Source organism: Rosa chinensis, chromosome 7 (genome assembly GCF_002994745.2).
Source record: "Rosa chinensis cultivar Old Blush chromosome 7, RchiOBHm-V2, whole genome shotgun sequence".
Taxonomy (NCBI): Eukaryota; Viridiplantae; Streptophyta; class Magnoliopsida; order Rosales; family Rosaceae; genus Rosa; species Rosa chinensis.
Window position 1 is genome coordinate 4,515,046 of NC_037094.1, and position 16,430 is coordinate 4,531,475.

A 16,430-nucleotide genomic window follows, 5' to 3' on the forward strand; every position below is an offset into this window, starting at 1 on the left:
TTAGCAAACCAAAATATCTTTAATACGTTTAACTTTTCAGTTGTTAACTCTGTTGTGCATTGTGAAAAATTCTAACTATTTTATACTTTTTTAGATTGTTTCATACATTTATCAAACAAATCAAAAAGGTCTGCCCCGTTTGGTTGTTTCATGCAACAAATATAAACTCATGACTGGTTTCACTAGATAAAGACTGAATCACACGCTATGAGTACAATACCTCGGAGTAGAAGAAGCGTATACTAAAATGGATGCTGATCAATGTACGTAATGCTTCAACATTTTGAGTATAGTCACGAATTAGTTATTGTTATATGTGTAAAATGATTAATTTGAAGAAATCTCACATACAAAGTCTTTTACATGCACAAATGGATCAAAAATAGTTCTAAAAACAACCATCTATTTTTCAATATACCTTTACATATTAAAGCACAATTTATATATTTTTTATTCATCTCAAGTAACATTTGTCTCGAGATGTTTTTCCATTGACCAACATTTGTTGTCTATAGTATCCATTACTTCCATTATATATTCACATGTCGTTGTAGTATAGTGGTAACAGTGGTGTTCACCTGGTCAGTTTCTGACCAAAGAATTTATGCTCAACAACCCTTAGATTTACATCTAAGGGTGGAAAACAAAACACTTCAATTTAATAATAATTCTCTCTGCCCTTGGATTTACATCCAAGGGTGGTTGAGCATTATTTTCTTGGTCAGCAACTGACCAGGTGAACATTTTCGATAGTGGTAAATATTCCCGCTTGTCATGCAGGTGACCCGGATTTGATCCCTGGCAACGGCGTTTCATTTTTTAATTCTCTTCAATATCTCACATATGACATAATATCCTCACATACATGCATTCACTTCATATTCTCCATTTCCATTTTTACAACAGAACATATCCTTACCAATTATATAACAAGAACCCACACAGTTTGTATCACTTTAACCTCATTACCCATACGTTATTAGTTTTATTAAGAGTGTTTCTAAATATACCTAACAAAAATCTAAGTATACCCAGCAACTAATTTAAATTAAAAATATATAATAAACTACCCAAAACTTCAACAACTTAGAGCAAACCCACTTTAACATTACCCGTACGTTATTAGTTTTATTAAGAGTGTTTTTAAATGTATCCAGCAAAAATCTAAGTATACCCAACAACTAATTTAAATTAAAAATATATAATAAACTCAATTAATTTTTCTATTTATGTCCCCATCGTTAAACACCGAGCAAATATTGGATTTTTCTATTCTATACCAAGCAGCAACGTCACAAAGGAATGATTTATGGGAGAGGAGAAGTCATAATAAGTTTCTTCTTGCCTCAATCCGTTAGTGGAATCCATTATTCAATGAATATTACTTCTTGATTTTAGGGTTGGAGACAACAAATCGATTCCATTGAGACGGCTGCTTATTGAAAAAGAGTAAAAGTTGTGAAGATGATTCCCACCTTTCTCAACTCTTGAAGAATTTCTTTTCACTTTAATAATATTTTGTTCCCTTTAGTTACCACTGTATATTTGCTCCCACTTGCCCATTTCCACCGGAACATGAATCTCGAAACCTAGAATGCAGTTTCTAACTTATGAGAAGAGAAAGGGAGTAAGAAGTTGCAGGGTTTTTTTTTTGGTGTGGCATTGTTTTGTAAGATGAGGGTATTTTGAAAAAAAAAATCTGTATTTAATTAAATATTATTGAATATAAATAATTAATGAATACACTTAAATTTTTAATGAATACATCTAGAAAAACCCTTTATTAAATAACTACCATGTCACAGTTTACCTCATTACCCGTATGTTATTAGTTTTATAAAATAACGTACGTCACAGTTACCGACAAATTACCATCATCGGAGCTACGAAGGGCAAATAGGGTCAAGACTCGAGTAACTTTTAACAATCCTATGCACTCTCACCGAAATACGTGAGTTTCATGGGGGAGAGAATATAAAACCAAGTCAGAGACCCACTTCTTCAGCTCCACTCAGACTGTTTTTACCGAGTCCCCACATTCCCACCCAACCAAACCTAACCGTGGGTCCCAAACCCCACCCCCAGTTCCCACGTCACCATCATCACCACCACCAACATGCACATGTTCATTTGTCCATCCACCCCATCCAAAAAAAAAAAAAAAAAAATAGGGCCCCACCAACCCCTCCCCTCCCCCTTCGAGTAGTACTCGTACTTGTCACCCTGACTGTGTAGTCTGCAACTGACAAGGACTCGCCCCACGACAAACCGACCTCCCCCCACTCCCCCAGCGGCCCAGCCCATCACCTATTCCCACGTGTCCCACCCGCCCACTTCCCCATCTTCTCCCGCCACGTGTACTCCCACTCCCGCTTGATCCTCCGTACAAATAAAATCTGGCCCCCCGGCGCGAAAAAATAAAAAATAAATATCTATGATGAGCTGGCAGGCCTTGAGTGCATGCTCAGAAGCCACTAATTACTTAATTAGTGAGTGGATCATACTAGATAAACCAACTAATAACAACGACCACATTTCATGAGCAGAGCAGTGAAGCACTATAATATCATTTTCTCCATATATATATTTGATTAATTTAAATCCAGATACATTAGAGGCAGAACAAAAACAAAACAAAACAAAAAAGGACTAACTTGAGAGTTAGTTGCAAATGACCCTCACAAAGCCCAAAACACCTTCCAAAATCATCAAATTAAACCAAGAAGAAGAAGAAGAAGAAGAAGAAAAATTATACTTAAAAAATTTACATACACAAAGCAAGTCATATTCATGATTTCATATATGAAATTCTCTCAGTTTTTTTTTTAACTAAATTTGAGAATTTTCTTAGAGATTGTTAAGAGTGAGAAATTTTTTTTTTACGGAAGGTAGAGACTGGGAGGGTCTTGATCGCTCCACTGACCCTGACTCCAGTATGCTTGATCAACGGTGTTGGGGAGATCAAACAGACCTTGATCACCGGCCGGCTGCCAATCCAGCGACCCAAACCCTCCTCCTCCTCCGCCGTTGATTTTGGTTTGGAACACTGATAAATTCACCTGAGCCGTCTGATCCAGCATTCCTCCGGTGATCTCCGGCATCTTCAGTTCCTGGTTATTCTGGTTGTGTTGCTGCTCCCACTGGTTTTGCTGCACCTGATTTAGATGACCGGCAGGCGGTTGGTTTGGCCTGAACGGCGAGACGGAAATGTCGTTGATGTTGGTGAAACCGAACGGCACGTCGTTCGAGGAGGCAGTGATCAAGCTCGTGAAGCTCCCAATATCCGAGAACATTCCAATTTCCGTGGCGCTCTGTTCGAGCATGGTGGCTCCAGCCGCCTCGAAATTCGTGCTTGGGGAAACGAAGAATTTGGACTCGGGACGAGGAATGTTGAGAAGATTGGAAGCCGAGGACGTCGAAGACGGAGCCGAGACGGCCTCCGTCGCCGTTGCGGTGGCCGTGTTCGTGAGGCTCGAGCTCTCGCTGCTGGAATTGGAGCTGGCTCTGCGCTCGCTGTTCGGCTGCTGCGGCGGTGAGGCCGGCGATGAAGAAGAAGAAGACTTCGGCTTGGAACGCTTCGTTTTCCTGCAGCCTCCGCCGACGGGGACGTTGCGGAGGACGCCGCCTTTGGTCCAGTAGCGGCGGCAGCTCTTGCAGAAGTGGCGAGGCTGAGAGAGGTTGTAGTTGTTGTAGTAGCAGAACTTGGTGTTGATCGAGTCGCACCTAGGGCACTTCAAGGCCTGGTGGTTCTGGTTGTGGTGTGGCCGTAGCCTCCGGTCTCCGCCTCCGGCGCCGCCGAAGAACCTCCCTCCGATCGACTGAATGTCTTGCATTTCAAGCAAAGAATCCGATTTGAATTACTATTTACCAGAGAATTTGTTTGTAAAATTTCCGACTTTTGCCGAAATCTAAACTCACATTTGCATCAATTGAATCTCCATCTAGTGATGAGAGTGAGTGAGTGAGAGATAAGAGGGAGGAAGTGTGGAGAAATTTTGGAGAAGAAGGAAATGGAAGAGGCTCTAAACTAAAGTGGAGACACCGACAAATATCCTCCGAATTTTTTTTTTTTTTGCATTTTGCATTTTGCGAATTACGAAATTCACCCCCACGTCACACGGAAATGACAGTACCACACTGACGGGTGTTCAGGCTCCGCAAAGACGAAACTACCCTCGCGCACAGTTCTGCAGCGACTTGAAAGCGGGAGTGGGAAGAGGATCCGAGGATCGGGGCCGTTGGTGGACGGTGGAGGGGGAGGGGGTGGTATCGTCACTCGAGTGTCTACTTGTCGGCCACCCCTGTTTTATCGGGTGGGGTGGTGAGTGGAGGAGAGAGCGCCACGTAGCGGGTTATAATTGGTGATGTATCTGACGCGATGTTGTCTGTTGAGGACTTAAGCCTGTGGAGTTTGTCTGGTGATTGGTGTACGGTATGACACGGTGTGCCCGTTTTACATAGTTTGCATGCAACGTTAATTAAGCTAACAATCTCCGATCACGTATCAAATCAAGATTCCCATGCTCATTTTCTTTGGTTTAGACTTTAGACTTCAGAATCCACTTGGACGAAGAACGAAGAACGAAGAACGAAGAAGGAATCTAATCTTTGCATCAAGATTTCATAGATTCAAGTGCCTTGAATCTGGTCATTTTGGATACAATCATTTTATATTTTTTGGCTGGAACTAATGTAGTCCAACAATTGCTGTCAAGAGTACTTAGGGTTTAGGGAAATAAATTGTAAGCTTGATTTTGCATAGGAGAGGATGAAAACCCAAGAAACTCATCACGAAAAATCAACCCAACCGCATCTGATTTAAGTTCAACTAATTCCAGCTCTTCTATGCAAAAACAAGCTTATAATTAAGCTTACACTTTTCTTCAACAATCAAATTTAGAAAGAAGAAGAGAAAATGAATATGAATAGACAAGAATCAGGAAGAGCCCGAAGTGGTTTGTACTGCTTCAATAATTTTTTTTTATTTATTAAAAAATTAAACTGATATATATATATATATATATATATATATATATATATATATATTAGACTTAACAATGTTAACACCAATTAAGTTAATAGACAACTTGTCGCAATATGGCAACTGTGACATAAAAAAAAAACAATTCTTAAGTTCACTCCTAGGGTGAACGAGCATATTCACTCTCATTGTCGATTAACATATTTTTACTTAATAAATTTATAATCCAACGGTTCATATTTTAAATAAGCCTTTAAAGATTCTCTCTATAAAAAAATCAATCGAATCAAAAATCGTTTAATTATCTAATTGAATCAAACAAATGGATGGTTCTAACAACACTTACTACTATTATAATGAACCATCCATGTATTTCATATAAATGAATAACTAAAACGTCTTCAATTTAATTGGTTTTTTACATACCTAATCTTTGTATTACATTATACAACATTAATGGTCATATTAAAAAATTATAAAGTTATTATGCCTTAATCCCAAGAGAGAGTGAATATGCTCATTCACACAAGAGGTGAACCTCATAATTGTCTTAAAAAGAAGGAAAAAATGCACCAACAGTGTCCGGATATTGTGAGGACTGTCAAAATGATACCTGAACTTACAAAGTTATCAATGCGATACCTGGACTCATTTTTTCATATCAACATCGTACGTACGACCAAATTCCGTCACGGAACTGTTAAATTCTGCACGTGCCACGCACGTGAATGACTTAATGAAGACAAAAGGACCGATTTAACCTCAAAAGTTTTTTTTTTTTCCTTTCTTTCTTTATTTCTTTCTTGCTTCTTCTTCTTTTTTGGTTTTTTCTTCGGAGTTCTTCCCCTGATTTGAATCATCAAGATTCAAATCATCTTAGTAGCGGGTCATTCCAGCTACGTCGTGGCCTTGAAGAACACTGGCGCCGCCTTAAGCGATTACAACCACAGTGAATCACAGCAGGCACCTCCTCACCCTGCTCCGCCTGTCGAACTGCTCGTCCAAGTTCACCCCCGCCGACAGCTTAGTCACTGCCACTCTCGTTCTCTCCTCTGACCCCCTTATATACACCATTGATCAGAAGCTCAGACCCCGCCAGCCTTCCACTCTCAAATCACAGCTCCAATCCTACACCGCCATTCTCTCTGTCACTCCCGACATGCAACACCACCTCCACACCATCAACAATCACATGAACAACCTCTCCGTCATTCCCTACATGCAACACCACCTCTGTCATTCCCAACATGAACAACCACACATACAGAAACTCAACAACCCCTCCATCAAATTATAAGATCCAATTCAAACTCTAATCACCCATAAAACTTATCAAACGAAACACAGCACACAAAAGTGATCTATACCAATCTCAAACCCATTGGGCAAGCATATATTCAATAATTTCCAATCAATTTGAGTACCTTCTGGAGCTGATTGTAGCTGACATTGTCGCGATGCTTGGACCAAAACCCATTGGGCGAAGAGAGTGTGTAAATGGGTGAAGCCCCATCACTGAATTGGTCATCCCTCTGAGCTAAGCCGGGGATTTTGGGTTCAATCAGAGGCGTAGGCCAAAGAATTGAGAGTGAAGTCGGAGGCCTACAATGCCAACGAAGGTTTGGAAAACGACGATGCAGGGGGTTAGGTTGCCCATTGCTGAAGAGGACAAGGGTGAAGAAGAAGAGGACCATGAGGAAGAAAAATGGTTTCGCCGGAGATCGAGAAAGGAAATGGGCTTGATGGGCGTGGCGGTGGTGTTGATTGAACTGAGCGACTGGTGTGGTCTGGTGTTGGCGAGGAGAGAAGGAGAGTGAGAGGAGAGAGAGAAGAAATAAGAAATTTCTTCTGTTTTTTTTTTTAAAATAAAAATGTGTAATAAGACAATTTTACCTTTAAAAAGTGACTCACGTGAGTGGCACGTGCAAAATTTAACAATTCTGTGACGAAATTTGGTCGTTGGTACGATGTTCATACGAAAAAATGAGTGCAGGTATCACATTGATAACTTTGTAAGTTCAGGTATCACTTTGACAGTTTTCACAGTGTCCGGACACTGTTGGTGCATTTTTCCCTAAAAAGAATAGGCTGAATGGATCCTCCTAAAGAGATGACTTGTAGAAGTGTAAATGAATATTATTGCATGTTAGGACTAGAGGGACTATAAGTTTATTTTGTTCAAACAAACACAATTCACCTAATTTTACAGTAACCTAAATATACATAATTATGGATTGATGCGTAACATCACATGATTATGGAGATCGAGTGATATTGTAAGGACTAAGCAACAATATATGTTCATTACTTATGGGCCCATGTTATTACTACTATGCACGAAGCAAATCCAATACATAACTGTACGGTGCAGATCAACCGCCATCGATTGTTATCGGATGCCATAACCACCGCCATTCAAGCGGTGGAGCCCCAACACAGTCTCATTCATTATACCTATACAAACCGTCCTCCATTGACGTACTTACAGTGTTCTACACCGAGTACACCCTATTCTCAACATGTCACACCATGAAGGACGATCGTAGCAAGATTTTCATCTACATGCACCAAAGTCGTCGGAGCACAAAATTGACAATGTGCCAACTGTTGAACTTAACGCCACACCGCCATCACCGGTGATGTGATTGCTTCATATCCTATTTTCAAAGAGATCTAGAGTTCTACAGTGTTTCAGAGTTTGAATACTCCTCTTGAACTTAAAGCCACACTGCAATTACCGGCGATGTACGTGATTGTTTCATATTCTATTTTCATAGAGATAGAGTTCTACACTGTTTTCAGAGTTTCAATATTCTTCATTATAATTGCAATTCAAATGTTAACCAGTTGTAATTTTATATACTTTGATTAAATCTGAAAGGTTGACATATGAACATATATAAATTGTGTTTCGGACTAATATCTAAAAATATATACAAATTTTTTTCTCAAGGATCATAACCCTCCAAAACTCATTCGAAAGTGTGGTCGCAAAGCCGTGCAGTCCGACAAAGGGAGCTAGTGACAGAAACGTCAATTTGTCAAGTGGTGCTTGGGAGGATTACACATGAAAGGAAAGTAACGAACCAACTGGTACATACACATATTTACATATATAAACCATCTATGTTGTGCGTTGTATAAATCAAAATTGGAAATATCTCTTGCTAGCTAGTTAGTACAAACAGTAGACGGTAACGTTTCTGTTATGTTGCTCTAGTACTTGTACTACTCCACACTAGAACTCCAATAATGGAATTGAATTGAAACAAGGGACTGAAAATCATCGAGTGAAAACAATGGGATTGATTTTGATTGCTTAAAATTTGCTTGATCGAGCTAGAATGAGTGAATGACTATAATATGATGATGGAAACAGCTTCACATGCACATGGGACGGTGGTGTCCCTACTAAATTAGGTCTTCTGGTAGTTGTCCACATCTCTTGCCTCTCTCCGAGGTCATTTCAGAGAGGAAGCTCTATGTGCCTACATATATAAGTGGAAGCCACCCCTTGTTTTATTCCAAATGCAAATTAGGTTACCCATTGGCTTCCTCTCAAAATTGTTGTGCACCTTTCACAATCCCTAAGATTTCATAAGATATGGTGAATGAGAAAAATTATGTGTGAATGATCCTCCACTACTTCAGTTGATAATGCACCACCACTTCCGTTGGTTAGGCGATGATGTATCGGTATATTAAAACGTTCATAGGTGTTTAAATCAAATAAGAGAAAGCACGTTAATAGTGTAAAACATGAATTTGAAATTTAAAATTTTTTCTTTTTGTTAACAAGAATTATTCTGTAATTTTAATATGATGTTGTCAAAGGTCTATCGAACTCACTAAATCTCGACTGTATTCTATTCGTTGTCACTATCATCGATGCCAATGCCGCCTTGGGCTCAGCTCATACGGCCCAGTCGGTTGGAACGGGGACATGCTGACTCAATTTCTGTCCCACCATCTTCCTCAAAAACCTATCCTGAGGTGATGGGGGCCCAGCCCATTATCCTAAACCCTATAAACCCCATAAAACCGTCTCGATCTGGTTCTGCAGCCCTTTGCTGTGCTTCACTGCTTCCTTCCCCTTGTTTTTCTCTTTCAGGGAAACGTATCATCCCATTTCCAAAGAGTATGGACATCCACTACCCACCCAAAAATGGACAATATAGATTTTTAGATCCATTAGTGTTCTTTCTTTTTTTGCTTTAGTTATAAAAAATTAGTATATATGCTAAATTAGATGCATTGCAGAGTTCACAGTATTTGTTCATTTTGAAATGCAGATTGTCATTTTCTTATATTTCACTATGATTTGGATAGAATTACATATATGTGTACATTCCTGCTTTTTTTTCTTTTTCTTTTTCCCGGTGAAAGGAATGAATCACAATACTATGAGCTTCTAGTTTTTGGAATCATTCATTGTCATGGCAAGTTTGATACTGATTACAAATTGTGCAGATTTCACAAAGCCCAAAAACCCAAAAGGTGCCCAGCCCTAACAGAAAACCCCATACATATTGTCAATCTATTCTGCTACCCTTAGTAGGGAGCTTCTATTCATACCTCTAAATTTGGTATTTAGACATTCTCACTTAATAGACCTCCAACATACTTTTAGAAATAACCAATATGCTATCTACACCTCTCAAATTTCCCCACAATGTCCCTCCCTAATTTTCTCAGTTGGTCTTTGAGATATGTACCCGAATGCTCTTCTTCTCATGATTTCCCTAGGCTACCATCCATGGCCTTACGCTTGTGCAAATAATATATGAATTTTAGGGTATATGTTAGATGTTAGGTTATAACTGTGCGCGTTGCAATTTTGGTGTTGTAAAACTCAATGATATGAGTTTGGAGAGTGTTGTTCAGCTTATTTAGATTGTGGCTTGTTTAGAGTTTTGGGGTTAGAATTGTGTCTTGGAATTAATTGAGAGAGACAATTCAAAGTAGAGAACTCTGAAATTTAGAATTCACGGGGATATATATATATATATATATATATATATATTTATCACATACATATCCTATCCAGAGCGAGGCCTCTCTTTGAAATTAAAGTGTAAGATTAGAGTTTAGGGTCACTTTTTGGTCTCGTATCCACATCTCGACAGTTCAGTTTTTAGGTACTAATGTATAGATCATCTTTGCAAAATTTCAGCCAAATTGATGGTCCATAAGGCATTAATAATTGCCTTAAAGCTAGTACGGTTCAGGTTTGACAGATTCAATTCGTCTATTGGTTTAAGCGAGTTAGATACCTTAAAGATCATCAATTTGGCTAAAATTTTATAGAGATGATATATACATTAGTACCTAAAAACTGAATGGTCAAGATGTGGATATAAGACCGAAAAGTGATCCCAAACTCTAACATCGCACTTTAATTTCGAGCGAGACCTCGCTCTGGATAGGATCTGTGTATATATATATATATATATGTATATATATATATATATCCAATGAGGAGATTCACGTTATACTTGCAGCGGTCGATGTGGTCTAGGGTTGACTTTGTCCATCCAATTTGACCAAGATCTCCTACCACAACAAAAATAATTGGAAGTTGGGCTAGGTTCTTAATATGAAACTCAGAACCTTATCCTCACAAAGTAAATTGTATCATGTTCAACAGGGTTTTGGGTTCCACTGGAACTAGAGGACTTTGCGAGGCTAAGGCTGGACATACTCGGCTGCGATGAGTATGAAGGTTACCAAGATTAAGAACAAAAATGGTAAAATGAGTTTGGATTCCATTATCTTTCCTGAATATTGGAGATTTTTCCCCTCTTTTGTGCTTTATTGGTAATTTGACAAGAGTTGACAAAGTCAACTGTTACTTGGAAAAAAAGAAATTTCTAAATACTAATTTTGGAGGTATGAATAGAAACTTTCCATTAGTATGCTCCTCTATAAAAAAAAAATGTAATAATAATAATAATAAATAATAATAAAATAAAATAAAACCATTGGTATGCTCCACTGCGTCCTTCCTTTTGTTTTTCCTTTCCAAAGAATCTATCTTCTAAAATCCAAAGAATGTAGATCCCTGGTCAGTGGCTAATAACATTACTTTTCATATCAAGTAACCATAGTTGCAAGATAGTTAGAGCATCTCCGGTGGATTTGTTAAATTCAAATTTGACAAGTGATCGATGATGAATAAAAGCCCAGCCCAAAAAGTAATGATTCCAAAGTGATGCCCACACCAACAATTTTTTTTTATTTTTTGAGGAATAACTGACAATCATATGTTACTACTAGCTAGTGAGGAGAAAGATATACTATGAGGTATATTTAGCGTCATATATACCACTGCAAAACCCTAAACCCGATCAAACTGGTGTTGGCCCTCGACAGGTCAGGTCAGCAGCAATGCCATGCCGGCCACCGCCCTAATCAAACTCCAGTGAAACACCCCCGCTGGGCTTCACCAAGAATTGGTCGCCTACCTTCTTGAGCTCCGGTAACCTCTGCCTTGATCTTTTCTTCAAAGTCGTACCAATCCAAAAGCAAGTTTACGAAGAAAATGGAGTGGGGATCGATGCAACGGTAGGTGTTTGTGTTCAGCAACATGAAGTTTGATGATGCTAATTATTGTTGTCGTTCAGTCAGATTCTGATCATGAGTATTGAGTAGTTTGTTAATGAGTACTCCATCCGTGGAGAATATTGAGCACAAGGGATGGGAGACTGATGATGTCTGTATATGATATGTTTTCATCATCCTATTGTATTATTAATTTCATCCTAATTACTTGATGGACTAATTCTTCCAATGATGCCATGATCATGCCAAAATATATATTTACCTCATGATATTTAATTTATTCAATGACGCGCTTGTCTTATTTTTCTCATTCGATTATGAAACGAAAATTAATGCTTTTTATATAGATGTAACGTAAAGTGCTATGTTGAAGATCCTATTGTGTCTCATATTTTTTCACGTGCACCCAATTAATTAGCTGCTATTTGTTTTTTTAACCAAACAATTCTCATTCAACTCAAATCAGAATGGCACGAATACATACTTTCCTTTGTCATCTATGGGCAAGTTTAGGACGTGGCATGCTAGCACCACCCATTAGGCAATCAGTGCTCACATATTCAAAAGCGAACATATACATTATGAAAAGAATACATAGTAAATAGGCTACATTTAGACCGAAGATAACCACAGGTGCATTTTGTTGAATTAATGATCCTCCAGGATCCCAAATACTATATGAAGAAACAGAGCCCATCTGTGTGGTCCACAAAAGAGCCCAATTCCAGGAGGTACACATAACAGGTTTGGGTACCCCAAGCCCATTTGATTTTAGCCCCCAAACTGATTTGGGCCACTGAATTCTTTTGGGCTCCCAAAGTGATCTGGGCACCCAACTTGCTACACCTTCGCCAAACACGACAGACGCCGCCATCAATCGGATCCGGGTCCCGGCCACCACAGCTGCAATCGAAAGTGCATTCGCTGCTGGTTGTTGAATGATGATGAGGTGATCGAAACGGTGATTGGTGTAGTTTCGGATGATTTCTCAAGATTTATTAGAGACAAATTCTACTTGCATTGATAGTACACACTAAAGATTAATGGTTACTAACTAATAACATCTCCATGTATCGTAGTATGGATATTCTCATTGCAACGTACTTTTGTCATGAAATCAAATTAAGAAGTCTTTGGCCATTTAAAGTTAATCACGATCGCAAGCATAATCTTGTTATGTACAGCTATGAATAATTGTAGAACATGTTAGTGAAGTTCCTAACTTTCTCTCTGATTGATGAATCTAAATAGGCTCGGGTTAGAAATTGGATTCAATTCTTCCTGTGAAAATCAAAGGATGGATTAGATTAAAGTCCATTCGAGACGACACGTGTCAAATCTACCAAGGGAAGACCCATACTTGTATCCCTATGCTCGAGGCACTGGATCATAACAGAAAACAGTTGAATCAAGTTGCAACTCCTCGGCAGCCGTGAGCGAGCGCCATGGAGTTTTGGAACAGAGCCCGCGGCGTCGCCGAGGAGGCGGCGAAGCGATCGCAGGATCTCACGATCGGCGGCGCGTGGAAGCTCTCCGACATCGTCTCCGACACCGCCAAGCGCTCCAAGGAGATCATCGCCGCCGAGGCCTCCAAGCGAGCCGATCACATCAAGCAATTTGCCGACGCCTTTGCTCCGTCGCTACTGCAGCCACCTGCGGCGGAGATTCCACAACAACAAGAACAAGAGAAGGATCTGGAAGCGTTCGGAATCACCGAGGAGTTGAGAGACTTCGCTAACGGAATGACTTTTGTCACGTTCAAAGATTTTCCTCTTCCAGGTAAAATTTATTTGGCTTTGATTGTGAATAGGAGGGAAGAAATTTTACTGCTTTTATTGTAAAGTGAGAAAATTGTTCGGAAATTTTGATTTCCGAGTTGCTTGAATTTGCAGAATTTTTACTGATGTTTAGCGTCAAATTGCTGGTGAATTTTTGGTTTCGTTACTGTTTACTGTCAAATTCGGAGTAATAAAGTGGTGGATTAAGTTCAATCTTTGTGGTGAAAGCATAGTTTAAGCACTTTCCTTGTGGCTTACTCCATTTTTGAAAACGATATGTGTGTATTGCTCCAAATTGCTTTGAAATATTCAAAGCACTTTGTTTGTGGTGTTTACTGTGTGGTGATGAATGGTTTATGATGAGATCAGACACTAGATTCTTGTATTCCACATTGCTCATGGTGTTTTGCACTGTGTAGATGATACACGATTCTCTGACGTTGCAACAGTCACAAATGTTAGGCAGGATCTTACGGAGTGGCAAGAAAAGCATGCCAATCTTGTTCTTTCGACCGTCGAGGTAGCTTCATTCAAAAATCACAGAGACTGAAAGGATTAAAAGGAAATAAGAGTAAACCTGGATTTACGAATCAAATGCCAACTGATAAAATCTCTGAAAACTAGTTTATATTTTAGCTTTCAGATGTATCATATTTTTGTTTAGCGAGTAGTATGTATGCACTTCATTGTCTTTACTAAATTCTTTTGCTTGCAGGAAATTTCAAAATTAAGATATGAATTGTGTCCACGTGTTATGACCGAAAGGAAATTTTGGAGGATATATTTCATACTAGTTAACAATCATGTCGCACCGTAAGTAATCATATCTTGGTGTAAACTCTAGTATTCATGCAATTCCGTCTCACACTACTGCGCTTTCTTTGGTTTTGGTTCTCTACTGATTTCGCATAAGTGATAAACTGCCCTATCTTATGCACCCTTGCAGCTATGAGAAGCGTTATCTGGAGGAAGTTAAGCAAAAGTCAACTGAACAATTTTTAGATGACAGAGTAAAGGAACCTACTAAAGTTGAAACAACTTCTAAAGCAGAGGATAAGGAAGAAAAACATCACACTAAAACTTCAACCTCATCAACTACGGATCAAGACTTGGATGCATTTCTCCTGGGGGACAGTGATGATGATCCAGGTATCTTAGAGTGTTTCTTTATTAGATAACTAGCTTGACCTTAACCAAATTTCAGATACATTGCATTACAGTGTGACAAGTATCCATGATATCTATTTTCTCTGGATTCCTTAATCTTATATATTCATGCAGCAATGAAATGTTGGAAATATCTGATTTTTCGCCTTAATTGTTTGTCTGTGACTTATGCCCGGGGGAGGGGAGAGTGATCAACTTCAGGTTTTGTATTTATTTGACGTTTGTGAACTTTCTAGACACTGATCTTCTGTCTGGTGTCTTTCAGATCATGATGGTGGGGACTCTGATGATGATTTCGACAAATTAGTGGACGGATCGGTAAGCTCTCTTTTTCCTTCTTTTGGGCTTTTGTTCTTTTATTCACTCTAGAACTGTATGTTGTGCCTCTGATGTCATGTAGTTTACTAAGTGAAATTTCAATGTCAGCTCCCCGACAATGAATGCAACCAAGTAGTTTTCTGGATCTTAAGATAGTACCTTGTCGAATGAGACTTTTTCCACTTTCAGGAGAAGTAAAATAGGTTTCTTGTACAAGCTCTGTTTATACACCTTATTTTGCTTAAGTTCTAACTATCCCCCTTAACTTTTGGAATAACACACATAATACACTGATACATGATGCATGATAATATGCAAGAGTTTGGTTTAGGTCACCACTAATCGTGATCTAATACGTTCTTCTCCAGCCTAAGATGGCAATTCAAATTCATCGTGTGGATCTTTACATCTATTATACATTCAGTTTTAATGCTGCATCATTTAAACTTGCCCGCTTTACAGGATGAAGAGAAGGACAAGTTGTAGAGAAACAAAAAGCTCTTTCATAATCTGTAAAGAATGAAATTGTTGTCAGCTTGACTCAACAGCATGTGTTGCTAGATACTTCAGCCTTTCCAAGGAAATGGAATAAAGGTCATCATAGGTTCCCCATTTTTTCTCTCTATTTTTTTTGTTTTTCCTTATTCCTTTATGTGTATATATTATGATCTGATGTAAATATACAATCAGAAATTAGGAAGACATGCATTCTCAGGGCACAATTGAATGTTACTCACGTATAATGTTGATCCTTAAGACTTTTAGAGCTAGTTTTCCCAGCAAGGTAACATGTTTTTCATGCATCTCTGGTAATATTGCTAAACCTCTGATCTCCATTTTTGAAGAACCTTTTTGTAATCACAAGGCATAGTAGTAACTGAAGTGATTGTAAAAAGTTGAGGGCACCCAACATTGCCAGTTTCATGATTTTCAGAGTCATTCCTAGGAACTTGGAGGTTAGTTTTATAGGTGTTTGCTTAACAAGCAAGTCAATTTGTTTCCAAGGAGGAGACTAGATCCTTATGATCTGATACTCGCTTAACAGTTGAGTTATTTGTAAGATTAACCGCTACATATTTCTTTCTAACTTGTTGAAGTCCTCAACATAGAGTCGCAAAGACTGATCATAAATCATTCAATTAATTGAAGACTGGTTTCGTAATATTATTAATATGTTGGCTCTACTTCTAACTAAATGTGATCTGCAATTTTGATTTTATTCTGTTTGGTCGCAAGTCATTCATAAATATTCCAGATGTAGTATATAAACAACAATGGATCTGGTAAACTGTCATTACTAGTAGCATTTTCATCTCTCTTTGCATGGAGGGATCGAACTTAATCAGCTGTGGGTCGAGAAACTCCACGCCATGGAACAATTTGGAGTCCGGCCTTCTTTCTGCACTATCACCAATAGGAAAATATTTGGGAAAGATTGGAGTCGATGTTTACATTTCAGTTGTTCTTGATGTGCTTATGCCTACCTAATGACGAAGACCAATCAACCACTGAAAATTAAGCTTGACAATTAGGATGTGATACACTTCTACATATTCTAATTAGACTGACAACAATTATGAGATTGAATGGTTCAACCATTATATCAGCTGATAAAAGTAGGTCTG

The 16,430-nt window shown here is 38.7% G+C and overlaps 2 protein-coding genes across 2 annotated transcripts; one reads left to right on the forward strand and one right to left on the reverse strand.

The window, feature by feature from the left end:
* Positions 1–2,570: 2,570 nt before the first annotated feature.
* Positions 2,571–4,041, reverse strand: LOC112180144 (dof zinc finger protein DOF5.4). Its single transcript, XM_024318646.2, has one exon. It carries the CDS (start codon positions 3,831–3,833, stop codon positions 2,880–2,882), a length of 954 nt encoding a protein of 317 aa, XP_024174414.1. The 5' UTR covers positions 3,834–4,041; the 3' UTR covers positions 2,571–2,879.
* Positions 4,042–12,789: 8,748 nt separating this feature from the next.
* On the forward strand, positions 12,790–15,571 carry LOC112180958. Its single transcript, XM_024319546.2, has 6 exons — positions 12,790–13,321; positions 13,740–13,840; positions 14,036–14,133; positions 14,267–14,469; positions 14,753–14,805; positions 15,268–15,571. Exons 1-6 carry the CDS (start codon positions 12,988–12,990, stop codon positions 15,289–15,291), a joined length of 813 nt encoding a protein of 270 aa, XP_024175314.1. The 5' UTR covers positions 12,790–12,987; the 3' UTR covers positions 15,292–15,571.
* The last annotated feature ends 859 nt before the right edge of the window (positions 15,572–16,430 follow it).

Excerpts from the sequence above, each read along its gene's own strand:
- LOC112180144 (XM_024318646.2), bottom strand. The coding sequence starts at position 3,833 with ATGCAAGACATTCAGTCGATCGGAGGGAGGTTCTTCGGCGGCGCCGGA.
- LOC112180958 (XM_024319546.2), top strand. The coding sequence starts at position 12,988 with ATGGAGTTTTGGAACAGAGCCCGCGGCGTCGCCGAGGAGGCGGCGAAG. Across the intron at positions 13,841-14,035 it reads TTGTTCTTTCGACCGTCGAG|GAAATTTCAAAATTAAGATA; the intron begins GTAGCTTCATTC and ends TTTTGCTTGCAG. Across the intron at positions 14,134-14,266 it reads GTTAACAATCATGTCGCACC|CTATGAGAAGCGTTATCTGG; the intron begins GTAAGTAATCAT and ends GCACCCTTGCAG.